The 27572-nt window shown below is 51.5% G+C and overlaps 3 protein-coding genes across 12 annotated transcripts in view; 2 read left to right on the top strand and 1 right to left on the bottom strand.

Moving 5' to 3' along the window:
* PLCD4 (phospholipase C delta 4) overlaps nt 1-4120 on the top strand; it is a 20348-nt gene extending 16228 nt beyond the window's left edge. For 2 of the 4 annotated variants that reach the window (XM_060152110.1, XM_060152113.1), the window contains exons 11-16: nt 1149-1305; nt 1641-1757; nt 1990-2162; nt 2714-2849; nt 3183-3332; nt 3413-4120. In XM_060152110.1, the coding sequence (XP_060008093.1) occupies nt 1149-1305; nt 1641-1757; nt 1990-2162; nt 2714-2849; nt 3183-3332; nt 3413-3519 (840 nt within the window). In that variant the 3' untranslated portion in view covers nt 3520-4120. The remainder of the gene's footprint in view (nt 1-1148; nt 1306-1640; nt 1758-1989; nt 2163-2713; nt 2850-3182; nt 3333-3412) is intronic. The other 2 variants (XM_060152111.1, XM_060152112.1) reach the window with 2 other exon arrangements.
* On the bottom strand, nt 772-22993 carry ZNF142 (zinc finger protein 142). Of its 5 annotated transcripts, none has more exons than XM_060152108.1 (11): nt 22712-22993; nt 22290-22476; nt 22061-22178; nt 20429-20742; nt 17061-17660; nt 15813-15977; nt 14070-14894; nt 11766-11943; nt 8110-11023; nt 7372-7477; nt 772-5685 (listed from the first exon to the last, which is right to left on the bottom strand). In XM_060152108.1, exons 4-11 carry the CDS (start codon nt 20706-20708, stop codon nt 5216-5218), a joined length of 5538 nt encoding a protein of 1845 aa, XP_060008091.1. In that variant the 5' UTR covers nt 20709-20742; nt 22061-22178; nt 22290-22476; nt 22712-22993; the 3' UTR covers nt 772-5215. The 5 variants fall into 5 exon arrangements, with proteins under 5 accessions (XP_060008091.1, XP_060008090.1, XP_060008088.1 ...); XM_060152107.1 differs by having other exon boundaries at nt 22290-22445; XM_060152105.1 differs by having other exon boundaries at nt 22742-22993.
* Nucleotides 22904-27572, top strand: LOC132522098 (mitochondrial chaperone BCS1). 3 transcript variants are annotated; one of them, XM_060152114.1, is made up of 8 exons: nt 22911-23084; nt 24533-24901; nt 25003-25142; nt 25593-25787; nt 26092-26155; nt 26394-26563; nt 26781-26898; nt 27260-27572. In XM_060152114.1, exons 2-8 carry the CDS (start codon nt 24582-24584, stop codon nt 27510-27512), a joined length of 1260 nt encoding a protein of 419 aa, XP_060008097.1. In that variant the 5' UTR covers nt 22911-23084; nt 24533-24581; the 3' UTR covers nt 27513-27572. The 3 variants fall into 3 exon arrangements, with proteins under 3 accessions (XP_060008100.1, XP_060008097.1, XP_060008099.1); XM_060152116.1 differs by lacking the exon at nt 22911-23084 and adding an exon at nt 23224-23534; XM_060152117.1 differs by lacking the exon at nt 26092-26155 and having other exon boundaries at nt 22904-23084; nt 26399-26563.

Raw genomic sequence — 27572 nt, 5'->3', positions numbered from 1 at the left:
TGGGTCTCCCAGGTGACTTCTGAGACATCTTTGTGCTACTTCCCAGTCTCCTTGAAGGCTAGTTCGAAAACCACTGATGGGTACATGCGTGCATGCGTGCGTGTGTGTGTTATATTGGGTAAGTAGGGCTTACTAGAGTGACTGCTGTGACCTCAACTAAAGTCGGCTTAGTTAGAGAAAGCTTCTTGGAAAAGGTGAGTCTGAAGAGGGATCAGAAATAGCCAGAGGAGGAGCAGGAAGAGGTGGGGAAGGGGCACCACTGGTGGGACCACCGAGATCCTGCTCTGAAGTCCGCATTTCTCTCTTCTGTGCATTTGCTTGGCTCAGATGACTTCTAGCTTATACTGTTCTCTCTGGAGCTGTGTTGTCTAACCTGCTGCCATGCCCAGGGATGGAAATGGGAATTCAGGAGAAAAATCTATAGATATTACTCTGGGACTCTCACATCCTTCCAGGTGTGATTTCCATGACCATCTGTATACCTTGACGTATCTGTCTGGGCTCATGTGCATTTTTTTTTTTTGTGTGCTACGCGGGCCTCTCACTGTTGTGACCTCTCCCGTTGCGGAGCACAGGCTACGGACGCGCAGGCTCAGCGGCCATGGCTCACGGGCCCAGCCGCTCCGCGGCATGTGGGATCTTCCCAGACTGGGCCACAAACCCGCGTCCCCTGCATCGGCAGGCGGACTCTCAACCACTACGCCACCAGGGAAGCCCTCGTGTGCATTTTGATAAAAAATTATTTATTTGTTTTAAAAGATGAGAGGTAGGGAGTATGACATCTGTTTAATAATAATAATAATAAATTAAAAACCTGTTACTTACAAAGTAATCCTTCAAGCCCAGAGGCTGAAACTGATCCCATCAGTATACATAGACTGCCTTTATTGCCATTCCCATCCTCAGGTTGTGATGTGCCCACTGTTGTGTCCGCCTATGTGTTGTAAGATTATGTCCCAGGCTCCTATTTCCAAGCCTGGGTTGCTTCTCTTTCCAAAGCAGGTGAGGCAGGAGGGAGAATACAGTGGGGAGGCAGTGGGCAGAGCCTTATGTTGGGCGGAGAAGTTCAGATCTTGGCCATTGGCTTCTTCCCTCTCAGATTGCTAATGGTTCAATTCCATCTTCCTCTCTACTTTCTCCTTTTCCAGAAATCCAAGCCCATCTTATGTCCATCCCTCTCTGCCCTGGTTGTCTACTTGAAGGCTGTCACATTCTACAGCTTCACTCATTCGAGGGAGCACTACCGCTTCTATGAAACATCATCTTTCTCTGAAGCCAAGGCCAAGAGCCTCATCAAGGAGGCTGGTCAGGACCAAAAGGGAGGGACACGGAAGGAACTGGGATGGGTTAGAGTCAGGTCTGATGGGCAGGCAGATGAGTCCCAAGAGGATGAGGGAGCTAAGGAGGGATGGTGGAGCCAAGGAACTCCTCAGACCAGGTACGGGGATGGGAGTATTAACAGTGGGCTCAAGGCTCTAGGAGTAAGACAGGTGTGGGAGATGGTCTGCATAAAAGAGAGATAGGCATAGCCTTAGGAGATGCTGCAAAGAATGAATTGGGTGGGCAGGGTCCTTGAGACCAGGGAAGTGGGAGGATCCACCCCACCCACTACCATCTCCCTACCCACACCCTCTTTGCAGGCAATGAGTTTGTGCTGCACAATACCTGGCAGTTAAGCCGTGTATATCCCAGTGGCCTGAGGACAGATTCATCCAACTACAACCCCCAGGAGTTCTGGAATGCAGGCTGCCAGATGGGTGAGGGGGCAGTAGGGACAGGGAAGAGCGAGTGGAAGAGCTACGGGTGGGAAGTAAGTCCCTGGGTGGCAACAGGGCCAGGGAGTGCTCCGAGAGGAGGGCTAGGCTGAGAAAGATGCTCTCCATCGTGTTCCCTGCAGCCCTTTTACACCCAATATGTCTGTCTAGCTCCATGAAAGATGGGCTGGATGGCCCCCACGGTGAATCTTTCCTTTTCTCCCCGGGCCCTCAGTGGCTCTGAATATGCAGACTGCGGGGCTTGAGATGGACCTGTGTGATGGGCTCTTCCGTCAGAATGCTGGCTCCGGCTACGTGCTGAAGCCAGACTTCCTGCGTGACGCCCAGAGTTCCTTCCACCCTGAGAGGCCCATCAGTCCGTTCAAAGCCCAGACTCTCCTAATCCAGGTATAATGGAAAGAGAAACCATTGGGAAGAAACTGGGATCACTGGGATAGAAGCCAGGGAGGGTGGTGGGTGGAAGGGGTGAGGGGTGGGTGGCTAGGACTGACAGGAGTGTAATGGGGGAAAAGTTCCTCATGAGGCAGCATGGACTTTGGAGCCAGTTGCCTAGGTTCAAACCCATTTACTAGTTGTGTAACGTTAGGCAAACTCCTTAACCTTAGTCTACTCACCTGCAAAACTGGGGTAACAATACTGCCTACCTCTCAGGGCTGTTGTGATTAGTTAATCTGAAGTGCTTACAACAGTGCCTAGGGCATAGTAAGCGCTATAGAAGGGCTGCTGTCATAAAATACCTACTTTCAAACCTTGCTAAATTTCTACTTGGATGCATTTTAAATAGCAGGTGAGGTACTAGAATATATTACCCATGAGAATTAGCTTTGCAAACCCCAAAGCTATAGTGCAAGGTCCTGTGTCTCCCCCGCAAGGGTGTGAGAGCTGGACGGGGGCTGGGCTGAGCAGGAACTAGTGAGGTTCCAGAGCTCTGGTTGCAGGTAATCAGTGGGCAGCAACTCCCCAAAGTGGACAAGACCAAAGAGGAGTCCATTGTGGATCCACTGGTAAGAGTGGAGATCTTTGGCGTCCGCCAAGACACAACCCGGCAAGAGACCAGCTACGTGGAGAACAATGGTGAGACTGGGCAGTGCTGGGGGAAAGTGGGCGGAGCATGGCTGTTGTTTTCCTACCATCCAGCCCTCCATTAAGCACAGTCCATCACCCCTCCCGCCACCTTCATGGGAGGCAGTGTGGAACCGGACAAAGAATAAGGACTTGGACATCTTGGGTCTGAAGCCAGGCCTCTCAGTTACAAGCTCCAGTGACTAAGCAAACTGCTTACCCACTCAATCTCCTCACTTGTAAAATGCTATGAAAATTAAGCGAGAGAACATGGGGAAAGCAACCCAACATGGTCAACAATGTCTGTTCCTTCATTTCTTCCCTCACTTACCCTCCCCCACTCAGGTTTTAATCCATACTGGGGGCAGACACTGTGCTTCCGGGTCCTGGTACCTGAACTGGCCCTGCTGCGTTTTGTGGTAAAAGACTATGACTGGAAATCCCGAAACGATTTCATTGGTCAGTACACCCTGCCTTGGAACTGCATGCAACAAGGTGAGCCAGTCCTCCCACCCCTGGCCCGCACCCCAGCTCTGGGCTGCCTTCCTAATACCGTCCCCCGCCCCCCTTTCCAGGTTACCGCCATATACACTTGCTCTCCAAGGATGGCATCAGCCTCCACCCAGCCTCCATCTTCGTGCACATCTGCACCCGGGAAGGGCTAGAGGGGGTTGAATCTTAAGGTGGGCACTTCACGGGAAGAGTGGGTACATCGGCTTTAGACGGTAAGAAAAGCCTGGAAGGATGCTCCAGAAAGCAAACAGAGGTGGTGAAAACCAAGCTTTGGACTGTGCATTCCTAGGCACAAAATTACTTCATCCTTCCTGACAAGCAAATCTAGGACCTGATTTTTCACTTTCTTTCTTTTCCCTTTCTTCGTTTTCACCAGCCTTTGGTATCATTCCTGTCCTTACCCTCTGCACACTCTACACTGGAATTCCTTCCTTCCTTCCTCTTGCTATAGGTTCAATACCATACCCAGATCTAGGACTACACTTTCACACCAACTCTGGCTCAAAGGCAGATTGCAACTAGAAATCCAGAGAAGGGCTTGGGGCAGACAAACCCTCAGAGGCACTATCTCCTCCACCTCTAACTTCCTCAAAGTCCAGAGCCAAGGGAAGGACAAATCAAGCCCCAAGGCTCCCCAGGCAAAGGCTGGGGAAGGAGATCTGACCCCAAGACTGTATTACGACTGTCAAGAGAACACTACACAGCCCTCAGAGTCTCCACTGGACTGCTGCTCCCTATCCCCTCTGGTATAAATAGAGCTTCTCTCTCAATTTGGCTTGAGTACAGTCTCTCATTGTTGGGCAAGAAGGGGAGATATGAGGGTTGGGGGACATTTGGGATAGGGAAAAGGTGGAAAAATAGGGTTTCCAGGGCCCCCCCTGCACTTACTGCAAGTATGGCTTCTAAGGGACAGGGCAAAACGAGGAGACAAAGAGTTATGTGATCCCAGCCCTCCTAAAGAGTATGCCTGGAATAGTCCAGGTTTATGTCTGGTGTCTCAGCATAATTATTAATAGTACCCTCTTCAATTTACCCAGTGTGTCCCAGTTTAGATGATTAATTATACAGTCACTGTGAGGCACTGACAGAATCCTGGGTTAAAGATTTACCTTCCCAGTTGTCTGTCTTTCACCCTATCCTTGTGCTTTAACTCTAGTGCAGCAGCTGAGCCAGTCAGGATGGTGCCGAATTAAAGCTGCTTCCACGAGGAGGCTTAGTGGGTGGCAATCGTCCCTCTACAGGTAGACAAAGGGACTCAGAAATAGGGAGCAGGGCAAGGGCTGATTCAGGCTTGAGAACAGAGAGAAGGCAGGCCTGGGCGTTTCAGAATCAATCACTCAGTGAAGATGGAAGGAGACAAAGGAGAGACAGAGGCCTGAGAGGGGACAGGGCAGACTGAGATGACAGCCTGGCAGTGTTAGGTCAGGGACTTGGACGAGTCTATATAAGCTACTAATCATTTAACCATGCTTTATAGAGCAGTGGGCACAACAGCACATGCAGTTAGATACAACTGTTCTGAGGATGCTGAAAGAAAATAGGACTTGACGTAGTAAGAAGGAAAGAGAAGATGAAATGGGTAAACCACGACCTTATAGCCAGGGACTCTGGTGGAGTGATGGTGAAGAGATTAGGAACTCACGGGTTAAAAACACAATGTGCCTCAACAGAAGTCAATCTGTGGTCCAGGTCTTTCTTTTATATCAACTTCCAAGTACTACAGCCAGAGTCCCAGGAGGGTTCCAGCCTCTCTGACACCCTGAAGCCAAGCCTTTCCTCTGGCCCTGAGCTCCTCAGGCTAGCTCTGGGTCCAGTCTGCACACCTGGGCCCACACCCTCTTCTTGTCGGGAGGTGGGGGAGGCCCTCAGCCCTCAGGTCCAGTGGGGGGAGCAGCAGGAGCAGGGGGGCTGGGATCCTCCAACTGCACGTCATGTAGGTGCACCGTGGGCGTGGTGGGGTCCTTGCCCACGCCTTGGTTTGGGTCAGCCTGGTCAGGGTGGTGCCTGCGCACATGCTTGACCACCTGAAATTTCTGCTTGGCCTTGTAGCTGCAGAGACGGCAGAAGAAAGGGTGGCGGTCAGTGTGGGTGAGGGCGTGATGGCGCAGGCCAGCGGCCCAGCGGAAAGCACGGTGGCACACGTTGCACACGTAGGGCTTGGCCTCGCTGTGCTTGCGGAGGTGGGTGCGCAGCAGGAAGCGTGTCTTGAAGGCCTTGCCGCACTGCTCACACATGAAGGCCCGTGCTTCCCGGTGCCGCGTCTCCTGGTGCACGCGCAGTGCGTCGGCCCTGTTCGTGCAGTACTCACACTCGGGACACTGGTATGGCTTCAGTCCTGTAGGACAGGGCAAGGACAGGGAACACATCACCACTGAAGGAGGTGGAACAAGGATCAGTGGACCAGAGGAGTCACTGTGATCCTGGGACATAAGGAACACAAGCAGCAACCTAAGGACCATGTCTTCGGAATGTTCCAATCCTGTCTGACATTGGTGTGTCCTATTCCCAACATAGCCCCTTGTATACAGTGGGTGCTCGATGGATGCCGGTAACTAACTGGACCTCTAAGTAGCCAACTGACAGCAATAAATACTCAAATATGACAGGGTTTCTACATGGGGAACTCCAACCCCTTTTTGGTCATGGAGTACTCATGGAATTGGGAATCCATTGAAATGGATCCCTTGTTCAACACAAGAAGTAAAAGAAAATGCTTAAGAGGGAAGCGGGAGAGGCAAAAGAAGGGGTAGAGGCAGAGGGCCTTGAAATGCATCTGGTTAATTCCTTTACTTGGGGGGGGCATATGCAACAATCACAGGCACACCATCATTAACCCTTCTCTGAGAACCTGTGGTTCATGGACTTTACCCAGGAGAAAAAAAAAGGACAAGTTAAAACAGGTGAGGGGGGCTTCCCTGGTGGCGCAGTCGTTGAGAATCTCCCTGCTAATGCAGGGGACAGGGGTTCGAGCCCTGGTCTGGGTGGATCCCACATGCCGCAGAGCAACTAGGCCCGTGAGCCACAACTACTGAGCCTGCACATCTGGAACCTGTGCTCCCCAACAAGAGAGGCCGCGATAGTAAGAGGCCCGCGCACCGCAATGAAGAGTGGCCCCCGCTTGCCACAACTAGAGAAAGCCCTTGCACAGAAATGAAGACCCAACACAGCAAAAATAAATAAATTAATTAATAAACTCCTACCCCCAACATCTTCTTAAAAAAAAAAAAAGCCCACAGTCATCTTGATAATACTGTATGGGGCCTCTGATTCTTTCATTCTTTAAAAAAAACAAAACAAAACAAAACAAAACAAAAACAGGTGAGAGACTTCCCTGGTGGCGCAGTGGTTAAAAATCCCCCTGCCAATGCAGGGGACACAGGTTCAAGCCCTGGTCCGGGAAGATCCCACATGCCGTGGAGCAACTAAGCCCATGCGCCACAACTACTGAGCCTGCGCTCTGGAGCCCATAAGCCACAACTTCTGAGCCCACGCCTAGAGCCCATGCTCCGCAAGACGAGAAGCCACCACAATGAGAAGCCCTCGCACCGCAACGAAGAGTAGCCGCTGCTCGCTGCAACTAGAGAAAGCCTGTGTGCAGCAATAAAGACCCAACTCAGCCAAAATAAATAAATAAATAAACAAATAACAGCTGAACCCTCTACTTTCTCCTCCTCACTCATGATAGTTCCATCCTGTCTCTGTAGGGACCAGGCAGACCCGCTCAGTCACTCATGTTTGAGTTGGAGGTCCTCAACCGGAGGTGGGTGACCTTGTGCCATAATACCCCGGGAAGCTTTCGCAAAGTACACATGTCCAGACTCTCAGGTTCACCTCTCTCCTGATTCTGATAGGCTTTCAGTGGGTTGGGAAGCTATTCTGGCTTTTCAGTCTACCTACTACCCTTGATGTGAAAACAGCTGTGCACCCCAAATCTGAGTAAGGACATACACCACCTCAGGGAGGCTGGGTGTGCTAGGGCACAGGGGAACCCCTCAGGCCTGTCAAAACCATGCAGACTCACCTGTGTGCTTGGTCATGTGGTACTTGAGCTGGTTGACCCACTTGCACTTGTAGCCACAGTCAGGGCACAGATACTTCCGCTCCTCCTTGTGAATCCGCATATGGTACTGGAGGAGGGAAGAGCAAAGAGCACACCCAGAAAATGTGTACCCTTTGGTACTCACTGGATGTGGAAATAGAGCAAGCAGGCAGAGAAACTGTTGGCAGATAATCCTGTTCCCTGCACCAATCCTACCCATTCTTCCCCACTGCCAATCAGGTCTCCAAGGCCAGTCACTCTGACGCAACCCGAACCCATTCGGCCGACCCCAGGTCTGCCCTATCTCACCTCTGCCACTTATCAGCTGTGTCTTTGGGCAACCTTACCCCTAATTCTCAGTTTATTAATCTGGAAAATGGGAAACAGTAAAAGTATATCTCATATTTTTGAAAGGATTAAAATTAGTGTCCCACACAGTGTAAGTACTCAGTAAATGTCAGCTGTTATCTAGGTTATCTACAACCTATTACACGCCTTTATCACATGCCAAGCATGTATTATGGAATTTTATCTCTGTAGCAACCCTATGAAGTATTATCCCCTCTTCACAGATGAGGAATCTGAGGTTTGGAGAAGTTAAGGGACTTGACCAAAGTCACAGAGCTAATTTTCAGAAGAGTCAGGATTAAAGAACCCAGGTAGTTTAACTCCGCAACCTGCATTCCTTCCATTCCCAGACCCCCTAGCCCCTGACCTTACCTTGAGGCGAGAGGGGTCAGCACAGGCATAGGGACAGAGGTGACAGTGGTAGGGCTTTTCCCCAGTGTGGACGCGGCTGTGCCAGGTGATCTTTTGCCGGTTCTTGGTGCTGTAAGCACAGTCAGTGCACTTGTAGAGCCGGGTGCCCCCGTGCCCTTTCACGTGGTGATCTAGCACCAGCTGATGGCGGCACGCAAAGTCACAAAAAGGGCAGCGCAGAGGGGGCTGGCCAGCATCCCCAGCTGAGGATGCCGCTGCTGAAGTCTCCTCGTGCTGTTCCAAGTAGTGCTTCACCAGGCCCACCCGTTCCCGGGCAGCAAAGTCACAGAGCTGGCAGCGGTGGCTGAAATGCTGCTGCCTTCGGTGCTCGTCCAATGCCGGCCGGCTGGGGAAGGCCTCCTGACAGGCCCCACATTCGAGCCGTGGGTGCTGTTTCCGGGTGTGCCCTCGCAGGCTGGCAGGGCTGGGGCACAGTAGCCCACAGCGGGAGCAGTGCAGGGGGCCCTCAGTGGCCTCCGTGGGAGAGCCAGGGACAGGGGGCGTAGGCTCGGGATGCCGGCGCAGAGCATGCTGTTTGAGTGCTGTCTCGGAGCTGAACTGGGCCTCACACTGGGGGCAGGCAAAGGCTGGGGTGCCCTGGTGGCAACTGTTAACGTGGCGAGTGATGTCATGGCGAAGGTAGCCACTATAGTCACAGAGTGGACAGAAGTGGGTGGGTGTTTTGTCGTGTACCCTCAACCGGTGCAAGCGCAGTTTTGAGTTGGTACCAAATGTCTGGGGACAGGAGCTGCAGGGGATGCGGCCAACACCTGTGTGTCGGGACTGGTGAGCCTCTAACCGGTACCGTCTGGTGGTGGAAAAGTCACAGAAAGGGCACTGATGTGGCTTCACCCCCTCATGCTTCAGCCGCCGGTGCTGCTGTAGGCACCTGCTCTGTTTACAGGTGAAGCCGCAGTCCCCACATTGAAGAGGGGGCCGGGGGCCATGGGCTGCGGCAGGGTGCCTCCGCTTCTGGTGGAGCCTCAGGGCAGCAGCAGCAGGAGCGGTGAATGGGCAGAGGCCACAGCGCAGCTCTCCAGACTGCTCAAGGGGGCAGCCCCGGGCCTGGTGAGTCCTCAGGGCCCGCTCCTGCTGGCAGCTGAAGGGACATGTGGGGCAGGAGAAGCGAGCCCCCTTCTGCTTTGGAACCAGAGCTGCATTCCCATCACCAGGGCTGCGCTCTGCACTCCCACTGCTCAGGGGAGCAGAGTCCCTGCTGCTCAGCAGGGACACAACAGGCTGGGTCTGGGAGGCGCCTCGCTTTCCTCCCCCGCCACGTCCACCCCGGCAGCCTTCAGCCACGTGAGAGGTAATGGAGGAAAGCCGAGAGCAAAGGAACATGCATGAGTTGCAGTGAAACTTGCCCTGCTCAAAGTGGAACTTCTCAGGGGCCTCTGTGGGCGAGGAGTCTTCTGCAGGAGGGACTGTGGAGCCGGAGAGTGTGGCAACAGGCTCCTCTATGTTTTCTGGCTCCCCAGGAAGCTTGGAAGGAGCATCTTTTGGGAGCATGATCTCTACTTCTAATGGTGCAGGTGGGGGCTTCCCACCTGCTGCATCCTCTGAGGCCGGTGTGCCCGGGGGCCGAGGATGCAGAGGGATGGGTGGATCTGGTCTGGGCAAGCCCTTGTTCTTTCTGAGGAGGACAGGGCACTTCTTCAGCAGATGGGTGCTGAGGCCACGCTGTTGCTTGAAGCTGGTTCCACACTCAGGGCAGAGGAGGGGCTCTCGGTGGCCCTGGCACCCAGTCCTGGAGTGCAGACTCAGGGCCTTCTCCCGGCGGGTGATGAAAGGGCAGTGTGGGCAGCGGAAAGCCCGCCCCTCTCCCTGTATCACTACCATCTGAACTCGCCCCTCCAGCACCAGCGCCTCTGCCTGTTCTTTGTCCTGCCTCCTTAGGGCCTTGAGTAATGACTCTGATTCAGGGAACTGGGGCAGGGGTGCTGTCTCAGTGGGTGGATTTGCCTTGAAGGTTCCCACCCAGCTGTTAGGGGGCTCCTCTGAGGAAGGGGGATTTATAGGGGGCTCAGAGACCGACTTTTCCAGAATGGACTCTTCAGCACCCAAGCCGGAAGCTCCAGCACCTTCAAAGGTAGACAGCTCTGTCAAAGTTCCATCTGGCCCTTCCAGTCTCAGAGGCCCTGAGGGATCCAGGGCCCTGAACTCCACAGGAGCTGTTTCGGTGATCTCCTCAAGGGGCGGGTTGGCCACAGGCTCCAGCTCCATTCCCAGGGCCTCTAGGTGTAGCGTGCAGCCTCCCTCATCTACCTCCGCCGGACTGGGGCTGCCAACTAGGTCATGCCCCTGGGGAACCTCACCGCCGTCCTGTTTCCCAGCACTGTCCTCCTCACTGGTCTCTGGCGGGGCCTGATCCAAGCCGGGGTCCACCACCGTCCCTGGGTCATGGTCCGGCCCCTCAGGCTGGGCAGACAGCTGACTTGAGGGCTCTGAGTCTGGTGGGGGTGTTGGGCACTGCCCGGCTCCCTCTGGCTCCTGGCTGGCATGGCGAAGCTGCCAGACCTGGTCCCCGGGCACGTAGCCGTGGGCTTTGCGCTTGTGGAAGAAGAGGGCGGTGTTGCTGAAGGTGCGATAGTCGCAGAGGGCACAGTGGAACTCTCGGAGGCGGGTGTGCTTGCAGTTCTCATGGCTCAGCAGGGCCTGCTTGTGGCGGCTCTGGTAGCTGCAATAGCGGCAGGGGTAGAGTGGGGCGGCCGTGCCGGGGTGGTGCTGGGAAGCCATGTGCTTCTGCAGCTCGTACTTCCGCTTGCAAGCGAAGGCGCACACCTCGCACATCAGGGACTTGCCCTGGTGCCGAAGCTTGTGGCTGCTCAGCTGATCAGCCCGGTGGCAGCGATAGGAGCACTGGTTGCACTGGTATCTGGTGAGGAGGGAAAAATCACAATCATAAATTAATCACAGCAACTACCAGAAACTGTATAAATACCTACTATGGGCCAAGCTCTACACTCAGTGTTGTACATGCATCATCTAATTTAATCGTCTTAGTGAGGAGACTAAGGTACAGAAGTTAGTAACTTGCCTCGAGTTACAAAGGAAGTGAAGGGCAGATGGTCTAGCTTCAGGGCTTGTGTTCTACCCCCTACTCTACACTGCTTCCTAACGGGAGGGTATCATGAATCAGTCAACCTCTGTGGACTTCTGAGGAGCTGACATGGCTACAGCCCCACGGGGCAGGTTTCTGTGCCTAGATCCCACTCCCCCACGGAGACGTGAAAGCCACGGAGAAACCCCCTAGCCAGCTGTGCCCACAGGTCAGAGGGGAACTTGCCTGGATTTGGACGTGGCCAGGATTGGAGCCACAGGCGTAGCCCATCTACTTCACCAGGACTGGACTCAGAACTCAAATGATACCTTAGTCTCTGGGCCTCTACTCTGGGTCTACACCCCCTTCCCTGAGCCCAGAGAGCTCACACAGTGCACACTAGGCCACAGGCAGAGGTCAGCTAGAGGCAGCAGAGCCGAGATGACAGGAGCAGAGGGCCGTGCGGAGGAGTCTCTCTGGGGCCAGAAGAGAGATGGGGCCAGAAGCTGACTTTAAGAGGCGGCTAGCTTAGCTCCAGGTCATTGGGTTAGGGAGGGAGGCACGCGTGTGCTCATACCTGAGGTCGCCCGCGTGTTTCCGCATGTGCACGCTGAGGTAGTGCTTCCACTTGGTGACGTAGCCACATTCGGTGCACATGTAATCCTTGGTGTTAGAGTGGGTCAGCATGTGCTTGGACAGGTAGCTCACGTCTCGACACGTGAAGTCACACAGCTCACACTTGTGCGGCTTCTCGCCTGTGGGGATGGGGGTGAGCGGGGAGAGAACACAAGTCAGACACGGACCGAGGGAGCGACAGACCGTCCTCCCCAGCAGGCTCGCCCTGATGCCCAGCAGGAGTGGAAGCTGAGGTGCTATTCGCAAAAGTTAATGCTGCCTCACAGCCCTCTGGGACGACCACTCTTCCACCCTAACGCCAAGGAAGGTAGGGGGAAAGTGAAGACCTAGCTTTTCAAAAGTAGCTTCAAAGTCCATTCTGGATTTGTTATACAGCTTATTGGCACTAGTGGCCAACTGCTCCACTTAGCCCAATTCGTTCCAGTTTTGTGGAAGAGGAGGAGAAAAAATTAGGCAATACAACACAGTGGTTAACAACTCTGACTCCGGAGTCCAACACAGTAATAAATATATTAATAGCCGACATTTACACTGTGCTCACTACGTGCCAGGCACCTTTCTGAGCACTTTATAAAAATGCCTTCTCTTACTGAATCCTCACAACAGCCCTTTATTATCCCATTTTACAGACGAAGAAGCTGAGGCACAGAGAAACCATAGAGCTATTAGGCAGTGGTTCACTGTGTTTACTACTGTGTGTCCTCGGGCAGGTCACTTAACCCCTCTAAGTTTCCTGGTCTCCAAAAAGGGGGCAACAAAAATACTGACCTCACATGGCTGATATGAAGGTTAAAGGGCTCAGTGACGACCTGTCCCTGTATGTTGGTCGAGACCTAGCGCTAACAGGTGAGGCTGGGGCCATGTTCTTTCAGGACCATTCCCTGTTATCCCTGCCCACCCACTCAGCCCCTCTCCTTATGGTGAAAGGCAAGCAACGTGGTGTTCTGGCTCTGCTTCTGATACCAGCTGTGTGATCCTGAAACAGGCCATTTAAATGTTCAGCGTTTCTCATCTTTACCTGCCTTTCTTACAAGATCGTTATTATGGATTAAATGAGATAATATATATGAAAAAACTATAAAGCACTACACAAGCATACCTCAGAGAGATGGTGAGTTCAGTTCCAGACCACCACAATAAAGCAAATATCGCAAGAAAGCGAGTCCCACAAATTTTTTGGTTTCCCAGTACACGTAAAAGTTATGTTCACACATTGCACGGTAGTCTATTAAGTGTGCAATAACATTCTAACAAAACAGTGTACGTACCTTAATTTAAAAAATACTTTATTGCTAAAAAATGCTAACTATCACCTGACAATGCAGGGTTGCCACAAACCTTCGATTTAGAAAAAAACACAGTATCTGCTAAGAACAATAAAGTGAAATAAAAAAAAAGTATGCCTGTATAGATGTGAGATTTTAAGAAGCCTCAGAAAAATGAGATTTTGTGACTGTATAGAAATGAACTGTTTAATGGAAACAACAATGGCTTTGCCACAAGCTGCCTAAAAACTGTCCTCCCAAACTAAAGAATCTTCGATGAGATTTTTTAATGTCTTGTCAATCCACCAATGCTTACATAGAGATCACAAATGGGAAGATGCTATAGCAGGAAGCCTGGTTTGGTTTTTACTCAAAGCATCAGTAATGCTGGTAACCAGTTAAGAGCCTCAGTTGAAAACCCCGCAACTTTCAGGTCACCAGACGTGATCATGTTTCAGTGTCACGGCTTTCAAGGCTATAATATATATGGATGGCTCAGTTCCCTCACCTACTATCTCTCACAGCACATCACAAAACTTGAACTGCAAAGGAAGGTATCTGTCCTGGTCTGGGTTTCTTTGCTTTAGCAGGCTGGGTGTTGACCCACCCATGCCTGATTAGGGGTGGGCAGAACCCGACAGGGCTTTAAAGGTGAGGCACGGGACTTCCCTGGTGGTCCAGTAAAGACTCTGCACTCCCTGCAGGGGGCCTGGATTCGATCCCTGGTCAGGGAACTAGATCCCGCATCCCGCAACTAAAAGATCCCACCTGCCGCAAATCCTAGCCCGACCACTTTACTTGCTGAGTGACACTCAAGGCTTATTTGTAAACTGCAAATACTAGATTTATCTCTAGGAACACTAGGTCAGATGAGTCCTACGCGATGCACGCAGAGCCCTCCAGGTGTCTGGCACACAGTAAACGCTCCCGTTTGCCATCATCACCACTATTACACGGTGGGAAGGGTGGAGCCGTCTCACCGGTATGCAGCAGCATGTGGCGGATAAGCACCCTCTTGTGGGCAGTAGCAAAGCTGCACTCAGGGCACTGATGGATCTTCTCGTGAGCATGCATCTTGCCCACGTGGTCCTGGTAGGCCACCGGGTTGAAGGTGGCAAAGGGGCAGAAGGTGCAGCGCAGCTCTTCACTGCCAGGGTGGCCCTGCTTCTTATGTTTACGGAACAGGTGCTTGTTGGAGCAGGCGAAGTCACAGTGGGGGCAGTGGAAGGCATAGTGGCTTTTGTGGTGGGCCTCCATGGCTTCTGCTGTGGCGAAGAGCATGGGACACGAGTGATGGCGGCACTCCACGGCCCGCACACCGTGGGTCTCCTTCAGATGCTTTACGAAGGCCTTGCGGTCGGGTGCCGTGTAGCTACAGCCCTCCTGAAAGCAGCGAAGGGGCAGCGGCTCGGCCGCAGCTGCTGCGGTGTGGCTCTTGAGGTGCTCCTTAAGGGCCTGGCTGAGGCGGAACTCCTCCCGGCAGACAGGACAGGCATAGGTATCTGAGTAGAAGTTGGAAATATCCTCATGCATGCTGGCCATGTGGCGGTTGAGGGCATTCCTCTCCACTGCACTGTAGTGGCACAGTGGGCAGCGGTGGGCCTTTTGGCCCAGCTCCCGCAGCAGGTGGGTCTTGAGCTTGCTCTTACTGGTGAAGAACTTTTGGCAGTTGGGGCACTGGAGGCTGGGGTCTGGGAAGTGGAGGTGTAGGTGCTCCACCAGATGGGTCCGCTTCTTGAAGCAGCGCTTGCATTCTGGACACATGTGGGTCTTGAAGAGGGACTCGGTGCCAGAAGCCACAGCTCCTGGGAGAGGGAAAGGCAGGGAGGGCTAAGAGTGAGATTCTTCGATAGGTCAGGGGCTGGCCAGTTAATGGGAGAACCACAATTTGCCCAGACAAATTATGCATGCATGCATGGCCTTGTTCCTTTCTTTCTAAGAAACCAAACAATAGCATCTCAAACTTTGTAGCCTCGAAGAAGAGAGAAGTCATTCAAGTATTTAGATAAACAAAATCACAAGGACTTCTCTGCCCTTGCTGTGACCTTTAAGAAGTGCTTCACCCCACCACCCACTATTCTTGAGCTTTTATCTAGAAAGGCTCAAAAGAAGAATCTTGACGGAGCATTCTTGTTCTTCCTGTCCTTGACCCGGAGGGCAGGCGGAAGAATCAGTAGGGTTGGTTGGAAGGAAAAGAACCCCACAGGGAGTGAGCAGAGGGAAGAGAAGGTAAAGTACTCCTACTTCTGAACCCTGGGGGCATAGAGAGCTGATAATAAATATAATCAGATCCTTCCTGGTCACCTGATGGGTAAGTATGCCCCCTGTGGGATGGGTTTCAAATGCTGCTCTCCTCAGACGGTAAACTGGGAAGCAAGGATTCAGAAAAACAACCTTAGGGGGCTCAATGTCAGACAAGACAGGCTGCCAGTCAAAAACCCCTGGCATCTTCATAATATGAATATCACCCTCCCCCTCCTCACAAAAGAGCTTTCTGCCTGGGGAAAACCAGCCCCGAGAGCAAACTCTATTTACTCTTACCCTGTGTCACCAGGGTCTGTGCCCATTTATCACTTTCCCACTAGACATGTCAAAGTGGAATGTTAGGAACGGAAGGATCTGAACTCAAACTCAGGAAACCAAATCCCAGAGCCTCAATACCACGCTCCCCACTGTCCGTTCCTCCCCACCACCAAGAGGTTCAAGCCCCATCACATCATTACCCTCCAACCGCTGAGCCCCCTGGCCTTTCTCCAGGGCTTTCTGGGAGTTCTGGCTGCCACTGTCCTCTTCTTCCTCTATGTCCTCCTCTTCAGCTGACTCCTGCCCAGGCAAGGGTGCTCCTACTTCCTCGGAAGGCTCTCCCTCTCCTGGGGACACTCTGAGAGCTGAAGATGCAAAGAGCTTGATGACTAGAGGAGCCAATGCAGGGCCGAGTGCCTGTACTTCTCACCTCCCACCATTTAGCATAAGGGAATCCGGGGTTCTAAGTATATTAATTTACTCCCACACAAGACAGGGATAGGAAGACCAGGAGCTAAGCTGTCAGTGATGCTCCAGTCTGAAGTAAATCAAACCTCAGATAACACCAACCTCGGACCCCTTGAAGGCAAGATCTTTGAGGTCACTTCAGTGGGGGGAGGGGGCAGAGAGGTAGAGAATGGGCGGACTAGACTGTACTTCCCTGGCTCAGGTCCCCAGGGTTAACGGCTGGTGGCTCAGTGTGGGTGAACATCCCTGACCTCTAAACTTCTACTGAGAAACCCAACTCAGCAATGCAGGATCACATCCTGTGCTCTCAAATCCATTCCTTCTCTCCCTCAGTTAGAGGCAGCTGCCTCAGTAAGGCAAAGATGTATGACTTTTTCCCAGGAAAGAGGAATCTTCTCTTTGTACCAGAGCACAAATCAGTCTTAGCGAGCCAAATTCTCTCATCAGAACCCTGGCCTCTCCTGGCCTGGCTTCTCTATTTCTTCCTGCTCCTCTGCTCACCCCACACTCTTTTTGAGACCAAGAGGAATAAGAATCATTGAAGCACCACCTCCCTTGAGGGTTTCTTTTTAAAATAACCCCAGCTTCTTCTGCCCAATACCACTTGCTCTAAAAAGGAGTCTACAGGCATTCTACCAATGGCTACAGCCACTGATGGGCAGTTTAGCTTCTGCCCTCAGAAAGTTCTGAAATGGATCAGAAGAGACATTGGTTAAGTAACTTGAAGGCCACAGTGTAGCTTAAGTCAAACTTCATTCATTGTCATGGACAAAGACTTCCTCTTTGTCCCATATTTTCTGCCTGGTCCGGGGTGTCTAGATGCCTTCCCACATCAGCTGATAATCCCGTCCTCCTGAGCCACTACCCCGGATTCTCTTCAATTCAGGCTTACATTCATGGCATTAGTAACAACTGCCTCTGCTACAGACCAATTGCAGCTGCAATCCAGGCAGGATACTGCTGGGTCCTTGGCCTCATACCTGGCAGCAGCTCCTGCGATGGAAGACCCTGAACAGCAGACAGTTCTCCCTGTGTCCCGGCCCCGTGACTCCGCTGATGCTGCCGGAAGAGTTTGATGTTGGAGCCCACGAAGCTGCAGTGGTTGCAGTGGAAAGGGTAATGGCCCTGCCGGTGCAGCTCCATGCCCTGCTGGCTCCCGAAGAGCAGGGGGCAGCCCCGGAAAGAACAGGGCACGGGAAGCGCTCTGTGGGTCTGCCTCAGGTGGTGCTGTAGACCCTTGCGATCTTGAGCAGAGAACACACAGCCAGACTCTGGGCAGGAGAAGGCATCTGGAGTGCCCCGGTGAATCTTGAAGTGGCTCTTCAGGGCCTGGGGCTGGGCAAACTCCTGTCTACACACAGGGCATGGCAGGGGGCTATCTGGTGGGCTCTGGCCCTGCAGAGGGCCAGGGAGAGTGAGGTTGCTGGGGGGCAGCTCTACAGAGCAGGGGGGGCTAGCAAGGCCCTGCACAGGCTGTATAACGGTCTCAGTGCACTGGTGCAGGGACAGCAGAGTGGGCTCTGCGAAGCTCTGCTCACAGCGCTCACAGAAGTACACCTCCACCACCTTTACCAGGACACCTGCAGGCAGAGGACCGACAGAGAAAGGCACAGAATCAGACAGAACAAGACTCAGAGGAGTTAGTTACCAGTAGAAAATGTAGGTGAATTTTTTAACATTCATGGAATGGAGATGGACTTAAGTCTGATTCTACACCTTAAGTCTGATTTTCAAAGCCCCCTAAGGTCAAAGATGGTCTATCTTGCACGTGTGTTTGGATTCCCAGTATCTTGCACAATACTTGGCACAAAGTAGGTACTTCATAAATATTTGTGAAGTGAATGTAACACGTATTAACCAAATCCAGAAAGCATTAAGAAAAGGCGATATGTTTTGCCCAAATAAAAAATTAGAAACTTCCAAAAGAAGAAAATGACAATCTGAGGAAAATATCTGCAATATACATGACAAAGCGTTATTTTATATCCTGTGAAGAGATTTTCAAAGGCACAGTAATTCATAAAATGGAGGACATCCTTTCTGAGATGAGCCAGATCACATTCATAATAATTGCTGCCATTTCTTTTTTTTTTTGATAATTTTTATTTTTTAAATCAATTTATTTATTTATTTTTGCCCGCATTGGGTCTTCGTTGCTGCGCTCGGGCTTTCTCTAGTTGCAGCAAGCGGGGTCCACTCTTTGTTGCGGTATGTGGGCTTCTCACTGTGGTGGCTTCTCTTGTTGCGGAACACAGGCTCCAGGCGCGTGGGCCTCAGTAGTTGTGGCTTGCGGGCTCTACAGCACAGGCTCAGGAATTGTGGCGCATGGGTCTAGTTGCTCCACTTGCTGCCATTTCTTAAGCAACTGGCAGGACCTTGACAAAGAAAGGCTTAGGAAACACTTTTGCTTGGTCCTCCAACTGCCCTATGAGAAGAGGGACCTGGGATGCTGCAAGGTTAAGGCCACCATGCCTGTTAATGGTGGAGCCCAGGTTTGTCCTACATTTATTCTGGTGGTTCTTTTTCTCTTTATTATTTTTTTGTTTAAATAAAAATTCAGTGCAACAACAGAACTATATAAAGAATGACCACCTCCCACCTTCACACACATAATTTGGTCTATATCCTTTCAGACCTTTTGGGGTCATTTTTTGGCAATTTGCTTTCTTTTAAAGTTTATTTACTTATTTATTTTTGGCTTTGGGTCTTCGTTGCTGTGCGTGGGCTTTCTCTAGTTGCGGCGAGCAGGCTTCTTATTGCAGTGGCTTCTCTTGTTGCAGAGCATGGGTTCTAGGTGCACTGGCTTCAGTAGTTGTGGCTCTCGGACTCTAGAGCGCAGGCTCAGTAGTTGTGGCACACGGGCTTAGTTGCTCCGCAGCACATGGGATCTTCCCAGACCAGGGCTCGAACCTGTGTCCCCTGCAATGGCAGGCGGATTCTTAACCACTGTGCTACCAGGGAAGCCCCGGATATTTGCATTTTAAAAAATTATTTTCACTTGCTATATATCAGGGATATTTTTATCTATGAGTAGGACATTTAGATCTACCTAATTTTTTTGGTCCAGTTCATGGTACTTCAGAGCACGGGTAAATCAAAATGAAATTTTGCTCTTACTGATAGATATCTGGGTTGTTTCCAACCATTACAAATAAAGCTGCCCTACACATCCTTATTCCTGCATCCTTGTGCATGTGTGTGACTCTTTCTATAGGACAGATCCCTAGAAGTAGAACTACTAGGTCAGAGTACATGTCTTTTAAAATTTGTTTCATGGATAAATTGACTTTCAAAAACTTATGCTAATTTATACTCTATAAACTATAAGATAGTGTCTGTTTCCCCCATAGCCTCACCAACACTAGTTTTATAAAAATTGCTTGATTTCTGCCAAAATTGAGAAACAATAATGGCATCTTATAGTTAAACTGGAATTTGTGTTAGTGAGATTGAATATACTTATGGTTATTAACTATTTTCATTTCTTCTTTAGTAAATTGCACATAGATTTCTTTTCTCCCTTTCTAAAAAAATACTGTTTCTTTTTCTTATTGTGGAGCTCTTTGAATTTTAAAGATATTAACTCTTTCTTATATATTGCAAATGTTTTATATATTGCAAATGTTTTTCCAGGTTCCTTTTTAATTTATTTATTATTTCTTTCACCACATCAAAGTTTAGAAATATTATACAATCAAACTAGCTAATCTTTCCCAGTATTCTTTGTACACTACCAAGGAAAAATGGTACAACTGTAGCTGGAAGACGACAGTTACAAAACAGGGAAGTTACCTAAAAATAAGAAGTTGAGATGTGGGAAGATTAAAGGGAGGACTCTTTCTTCTAATGTAAATATAAATTATTCAACTCCCACTCTTAACGGCATGCCTTGGGTGATGTAAGTATGTTATCCGCAAGAAACTAGAGCAGGGAAGTACTGCTAGGAAGCCCTGCCAAGCCCTGGGTGGTGGAGAGAGGCTGGGCCTTTTGCCTAATCCCTGGCTGCAGTTCCTGGGTGGGAGGGTCAACGTGGAGAAGAGAATCCTTGAGGACTATAGGAGTAAGGACTGGGCAGAGGTGTCAGAAAGGTCTTCCCTTCTGGATTACCGCCTAGCAGACGTGAAGCCCTCGCAGGGATAGACTGCCAAGAGCTTGGTACAAGTTGTGCACCACCTCGCCAGACTTCAATCAACATTCACCAACTGCAAATCAAATTACAACATCTCTAAGTATAAAAATAGGATGCTACCTTGTGTCTTCATCATATTTATATACAACGATCAAACACAGCACAGACAAAAACTCAGGGTTGCTTGTCTCACTGGCCTGCTAGCAACTGTGTTGGTACCTGGGGTCTCTCCAGGAGCACCTGGGGACAGGTTTCCAGCTACTGCTTCCACAATGATCTCCATGTTCTCTGTGTCCTCTTCAGTTGCTGTGGTTTCTACCAGCAGGCAGCCTGGGTCAGCAGGCAAAGGTGGAGGGCTCCCAGAAGGACAGGGGCTCTGGACAGGCTCTAGGAGTCCACGGTTAGAGAGAGGTCGGGGGATCAGCAATAGCTCAGGGCACAGTCCATCCATCTCCCCAGTGCTGTTGGCTGGCTGTGAGTCCAACAAAGGGTCTGTCATCACCACCAACTTGTGTGCTATGTCCTCTTACGTGCTGATAATCCAACCAGAAGAAAAACCAAACAACATATAATTAGATCTCTCACTTTCTTCCCACTTGGTGTGGGTGCACAGCCCAGTGCCTGCCCAATTAGGCATTTCCTTGCATGGCAGCATGCCATACGTAGTTAACCTAGAAATTTTCTTTTTATGACAATGTTTAGAACAAAAAGCATAAACATGTTAATAGGGATCAATATAGGAAAGAGACAAGAAGTTGTAGCCAATATATTAAAGACTGTTTCTTGGAGCTAAGTGATGTTGGTCAAATTACTAAGCAATCTGGGTCTCAGTTCTCTTACCTGCAATAAAATTGGGTGGGACCAAGGGATCTCAGAGGTCCCCTCCCCTCTTAACATTTTATGATCTCACTATTCCTTAGCTCAAAGCCCTTCCTTCATGATCTGGCCCCTGCTGACCTCTCCAGATTCATCTTCCACCTCTCTCCGCAAAAGATCTCTGAACTGATGATTCAACTTGTCATTGATTTGCCATTCCCCAGACTCACCACATTCTCTTCTGCTTCCATAACCTTACACATCCCTCTCTCGGCTTGATGGGCCTTCTCCCCTTTGCCATCTCTCTTGTCTGGCTAACCAACTCCTAACTATCCTTTAAGAATCTGCACAAATGTCACTTCCACTAGGATGGCTTCCGGACACCTTTCATCTAAGTTTCTCTCTCTGAGGTCCTAATGGCACATTGTACATAGCTCTGTCAGAAACTGTGTCACACTGCACTGTCATTTACCTATCAGTCTCCCTCCCTAGACTTGGAGCTTTCTGAGTGGAGTTTATTGATGTTATCACTTCACTGAACCACAACAGTCTATGCAAGTCAGACAAATAAGGGAATTCTAGTGAAGAACTCCAGACACAGAAATGCATCAAAGCAAATTTAGGCTTCTACTAAGATATCAAATCAGTGATGCCTTACAAGTTAACACACCTGGAGAAATTTCTAACAAATTGACTATGGCCTCACATTGAACACTGGAACACAACTGAGAGATGAATATCAAGTAAATTGCATATCTTGTTATACACGGCTAAAATTAGTCTAAGCTAAATAACTAGGAATTAATAAGAATGACAGTAATCATTTCATGAAATTGAGTCATGGAGGTCGAGTAATGGTCTAGGGTTAGGAAATCAGGTTGCAGCTGAGAATTCGGCAACTCAAAGCCTCAGATCACGGAAATTCGGAAGGTGGCAGGGCAGGGCACTTCCGCCCTCAGAGGATTCTCTGGAAACCACAGCCTCCACTTATCATCGCTGCTCTCGGGAGTCTTCCAGCTCGGGCAGTATACTTGCCTTAGGGGGGAGCCAAGCAGGACGCGGTGTCGTCTAGATTGAGCCGCTGGAAGGCGGAGTGAGGTGGGACATAAGTGGGCACAAGAGAAGAAATGAACTTATCCTCAGGGCACGGGTACTGAGAAAGAGAAAGGACAAATTAAGGCAGAGAGAAGGCCTGGGAAAAGGATGAGATCCAGCCTGGGGACCAAGGCACCCGGTTTCCACTTTCCTGTGGGCTCTGACTCACCGCGTGGCCTTGGACAGATACAATCCCCTCGCTTCTCGGGGCCTCAGCTTTTCTATCTGTAAAGTGTAAGCGATGACAGACAGCGTCCACATCGTTGGGCGGGAGCGGGAATCACAAGTGCCAGCAAATGAAAAAGCCGTTTTGTAACCTGCAAGGCTTAGGATGGAGCATCGTCATGCTTATGGTCCTAAGGAGAGGCAGCGGGTAACCGGGCGCGGTCTAGGGCAGTGACGCGACCGAGGCACCGGGGCGGCTGATGTGATGCGCCGGGGCCTCGCTCGTCGCCGTGCTCCCTCCAGCACTTATCCCGAGCGCTCCCACCGCCCAGGCCCACCCCTCACCCTGGTGCTCGAGAAACTTTTGCCTCCGGCCTGCTCCACCCGCACTCCCTACTAATTCCCGCCCCGCTGCCGCTCGCTTACCTCCCGGCCCTGCGCGGGCGGGAGCCTCACCTCTATGGTCGACCAGCGGCTGGAGTCGCCTCCCGTGACTCCTTTTGTGCGACCGCCTCCGGCCCAGCCGCCTCTAGCACCCGGGCATTTGGAGGCCGCTCTCTCTTCCTCTGTGAGGCTGGCGGAGTACTCTATGGTTCTGTCGATCGTTCCTCACCCCCACACCCCCTCCTGGCCTTGAGGCCCAAAGAGTACCATCGAGAGTTGTGGAGCAGAGTGGCATAGCCTTCTTGGTGGGTGTGGCGGGAAGTAGATGAAACAACTCGGGGGCCGGGCGAAGCGGCGCTTCACTGAAGAGCGAAGGGGTGAAACCATCGAGAGGGAGGGCCAGAGAGTCATGGCGGTAAGGGGCGGGGGAGTGACCGATTATTCCAAACCCCGCTGCTGGAGGCGCGCGCTGGGGTGTAGAGGGCGTTCGGGAGGGGGCTTCTGGGCGACCGACAAGGACCGGGAGGGGGAAGGGCTCTGTCTGTAACCTTCCACGCATACGAATTTTGGAATTCTGGATCCTCTTCTGAGCTTCAGCGGAGGTCACTGCTGTCAGTTCACCAAACTGCGTGCCAGGCGTAGAGCAAAGTGGCAGGGGGGCGGGTGAGGTGTGCTAGAAAAGATTTGACCTCCTACCTTTCGGGATCTTACAGTCTAGAATCAGGCCCTGTCACATTTTATTGGGGGTGGAATTCGAGGAAATCTTGGAGAAAGTAGCAGATGGGCGGGACTTCAACTGGAGAGAATGGAGGAAATAAAATGGGCATTCCGAGTCAAGAGAACTGCTTGAGCAAGGAAGAAGGAGGTTTGTATATTTGTTCAACAGAGAGTATTAGGAGCTAAGCCATTAAAGGTAGGTGGGCCCCGTATTGTGGAGGCAGAGGAGTTTTTACCTAATTCAGGGACCTGTTGAGAGCCAGTCATTGGAGGTGTTGGAGTAGGGAAAGTAGTGGGATTCAAGCAGATCCTTATGAAGAAAGATCTGGACCCCTGTGTAGCAGTTTGGTGAAGCAGGACGTGGAGACCCATTAAGATGCCACTTCAAGAACTAAAATTATTATTATTTTTTCTTTGCGGACCACTATTGTGACCTCTCTCGCCGCGGAGCACAGGCTCCGGACGCGCAGGCTCAGCGGCCATGGCTCATGGGCCCAGCCGCTCCGCGGCATGGGGGATCCTCCCGGACCGGGGCACGAACCCGTGTCCCCTGCATCGGCAGGCGGGCTCTCAACCGCTGCTCCACCAGGGAAGCCCCTAAAATTAATTTTGAAGAGGCAATTTAGGTGGGAGGTAATAAAAAGCTAAACAGGACATTAGCATGTAAAGGAGAGGAGAGGATATTTGAAGTACATGACTCATAATAGCAAGGCATGAGGTTACTGACAGGTTGACAGAAGACAGTAGCTTCTTCATCCCCTCCTAACTCTGGCCAGTGGGCCCCTTTCTAACTCAGCTGGTCCCAGGGACCACAAAAATTCTGTCCATCCATTATCCTGATGTGAAGCCGGTTATATGGTTCTCTCAGGTTTAAGGAATCTCCAGACATAGTCGTCTGGCAAGAAACAGGTATGAACAGGATAATGAAAGGCAAAATGGGGCACCTGGCCCAGAGTCCCATCCCTTGCATTCCAACACCAACCCCACCCCACAAAGGGAGGATATTGAAGCACACAGTAATGCTGACCTGTCCTTCCTGCTCCCAGCTTCTGCAGGGGGGGAGGGGTGTGTTGAGGAGGAATTTCAGAGTCCATTTTCTAAACTAATCTTGTGCTTTGTCCCATCTCCACTGCTCCCCACCCCCAGGTCTTGAAAACGCCTTGGGGCCTGTAAGATTCAGTGTTTTCCTTTCAAGATGCCCCTCTCAGACTTTGTTCTGGCCCTGAAGGACAATCCCTACTTTGGGGCTGGATTTGGGCTGGTGGGTGTGGGCACAGCCCTGGCCCTGGCCCGGAAGGGTGCCCAACTGGGTCTGGTGGCATTCCGGCGCCATTACATGATCACACTGGAAGTCCCTGCTCGAGACAGGAGCTATGCCTGGCTGCTTAGCTGGCTCACTCGCCACAGTACCCGAACTCAGCACCTCAGTGTCGAGACTTCGTACCTTCAGCACGAGAGTGGCCGCATCTCCACTAAATTTGAATTTGTCCCCAGCCCTGGAAACCACTTTATCTGGTAAGGTTGGGAACCAGAGAGGGCTCTGAGAGTGGAAAAGGAGAATGAGGGGAGGTGGGTTTGACCCATTCGTTCACCTCATTTTGACCATTCTTATTCAGGTATCAAGGGAAATGGATCCGGGTGCAACGGAGCCGAGAGATGCAGATGATAGACCTGCAGACGGGGACTCCCTGGGAATCTGTCACCTTCACGGCTCTGGGCACTGACCGAAAGGTCTTCTTCAACATCCTGGAGGAAGGTGTGGGATGGCACAGGCTTTATGGGGGCGGGGGTGGTGGTTGCAGGGATGGGGTCTTTGACATCAAAGGAAGAGAAGTTTGGAGAGGAGGAACAGGAGGCTCTGAAACCATGGGAGCACTGGTGGCTAGGGAAACTGTTTTGGTATATTCTTTTTTTTTTTTTTTTTTTTTTTTTGCGGTACGCGGGCCTCTCACTGTTGTGGCCTCTCCCATTGCGGAGCACAGGCTCTGGACGCGCAGGCCCAGCGGCCATGGCTCACGGGCCCAGCCGCTCCACGGCATGTGGGATCTTCCCGGACCGGGGCACGAACCCGTGTCCCCTGCATCAGCAGGCGGACTCTCAACCACTGCGCCACCAGGGAAGCCCGAGGGAAACTGTTTTGGCACAGCTCTGCCTAGTAGCATGGCAAAGAGAAATTATTGGCTTTGTCTCATCTCTCCCCTCCCAGCTCGAGAGCTAGCCTTGCAGCAGGAGGAAGGGAAGACAGTGATGTACACAGCCGTGGGCTCTGAATGGCGCCCCTTTGGCTATCCACGCCGCCGCCGGCCACTGACTTCTGTGGTTCTAGAACAGGGTCTGGCTGACCGAATTGTCAGAGACATCCGGGAATTCATCGATAACCCCAAGTGGTACACTGACAGAGGTGAGAAGCAGCTGGGGTCTTTGCTAGGTTGTTTTTGATGTGGTATTAGAACAGGAGGGAACAGGCTGGTCTTTGTGGCCAGATATAAAGCTGTGGGCTAGCGCTTTACATTTGTGGGCAAATATAAAGCTCTAGCCTAATTCCCATAGACGAAGCGGGGAGAAACGTTGTCTACGGGAATGATTTCTTCCAATGCCAAAGTCATCAGGCCTCCAAGGAGCAGAGTTGGGCATGAATGTGGACATCTGGGGCAGAGTACATGATTCATTTTAGGTCTTGACAATCATCCCGGCTGTATTCTTAGGCATTCCCTACAGACGTGGCTACCTGCTTTATGGGCCCCCCGGTTGTGGAAAGAGCAGTTTTATGTGAGTAGAGTCAAACTTCCCTTAACCCTCAAACTGGAGAGAAACTGGACTGGTGGGGTTGGAAAGGGAAATGAATGTGGGGAACAGGAACCGGGATAAACATGAGACATGTGGAACACTAGCAGGGTATGGTGAAAGGTTTAGGCCTCCGAGACAAAACTAGTACAGTGAGGAACAAGCAGCTGGGCCCAAGGACCAGTTCCCAGGTTGCCCATTACCTGTTATCCCTCCTCCATAGCACAGCCCTGGCTGGGGAACTGCAGCACAGCATCTGCCTGCTGAGTCTCACAGACTCCAGCCTCTCTGATGACCGGCTCAACCACCTGCTGAGCGTGGCACCACAGCAGAGCCTGGTGCTCCTGGAGGATGTGGATGCTGCCTTTCTCAGTCGAGACCTGGCTGCGGAGAGTAAGTGAGGGAAGTTGACGGAAGGGGGAGTGTTTCTAAATGAGGAACAGTGGAAGAAAGGAGAAATCCAGAGAGCTGATGGAGGACACCTGGGTTAGCAATGAGAGGCCACAAGACGCATTGATAAGTAGGGGGACATGGTAAGTAAGGAGTAGAAGGGGATGCTAATTTTAAGTAGGGCTATGATCACTCACGCTTTATCTCTGCCTTCTTCCAGACCCAGTGAAGTACCAAGGTCTAGGTCGTCTCACTTTCAGCGGCCTGCTCAACGCCTTGGATGGCGTGGCTTCCACTGAGGCACGCATCGTGTTCATGACCACCAACCATGTTGACAGGTGAGGAGTGAGGTACTCAAGACTATGAGGCAAGATTCCACCCCCTCACTATCTTAGGAGGATCAGGAGGTTCAGCGGGACCTTTTTTTTTTTTTTGCGGTACGCGGGCCTCTCACTGCTGTGGCCCCTTCCGCTGCAGAGCACAGGCTCCGGACACGCAGGCTCAGCGGCCATGGCTCAAGGGCTCAGCTGCTCCGCAGCATGTGGGATCTTCCCGGACCGGGGCACGAACCCGCGTCCCCTGCATCAGCAGGCGGACTCCCAACCACTGTGCCACCAGGGAAGCCCTAGCGGGACCATTTTTGGGGGTGCTGGTGGCACTGCTGCTAATGACTCTGCTTTTGCTGCCTTCTTCTCTTAGGCTCGACCCTGCCCTGATACGCCCTGGGCGAGTAGACCTGAAGGAGTACGTGGGCCACTGCTCACGCTGGCAGCTGACCCAGATGTTCCAGAGGTTCTATCCAGGGCAAGCAGCTTCCCTGGCCGAGACCTTTGCAGATCATGTCCTTCAAGCTACAACTCAGATCAGCCCTGCCCAGGTGCAGGGCTACTTCATGCTTTATAAAAGTGACCCTGCAGGGGCAATTCACAATGCGGAGTCTCTGAGGAGGTGACAACTGGGCTGTGCCCAGCCCTCTCCTCCTCCAGGAGATCAATAAACACCTGTCATGCTA

The sequence above is a fragment of the Lagenorhynchus albirostris genome, chromosome 6 (genome assembly GCF_949774975.1).
Source record: "Lagenorhynchus albirostris chromosome 6, mLagAlb1.1, whole genome shotgun sequence".
Taxonomy (NCBI): Eukaryota; Metazoa; Chordata; class Mammalia; order Artiodactyla; family Delphinidae; genus Lagenorhynchus; species Lagenorhynchus albirostris.
Note: the sequence above shows the minus strand (reverse complement) of the source record. Positions and strands in the feature narration are given on the sequence as shown.

What these genes read in the sequence shown, in the direction of transcription:
- ZNF142 (XM_060152108.1), bottom strand. Translation starts at nt 20,708, where the DNA reads ATGACAGACCCTTTGTTGGACTCACAGCCAGCCAACAGCACTGGGGAG. An exon ending in CCACATGCTGCTGCATACCG is followed by an intron (nt 11,944 to 14,069) that starts GTGAGACGGCTC and finishes CCATCCCCACAG; the next exon opens with GCGAGAAGCCGCACAAGTGT. An exon ending in CCACATGACCAAGCACACAG is followed by an intron (nt 5,686 to 7,371) that starts GTGAGTCTGCAT and finishes CCTGTCCTACAG; the next exon opens with GACTGAAGCCATACCAGTGT.
- LOC132522098 (XM_060152114.1), top strand. Translation starts at nt 24,582, where the DNA reads ATGCCCCTCTCAGACTTTGTTCTGGCCCTGAAGGACAATCCCTACTTT. An exon ending in CAAGTGGTACACTGACAGAG is followed by an intron (nt 25,788 to 26,091) that starts GTGAGAAGCAGC and finishes CTGTATTCTTAG; the next exon opens with GCATTCCCTACAGACGTGGC. An exon ending in TGTGGAAAGAGCAGTTTTAT is followed by an intron (nt 26,156 to 26,393) that starts GTGAGTAGAGTC and finishes CCTCCTCCATAG; the next exon opens with CACAGCCCTGGCTGGGGAAC.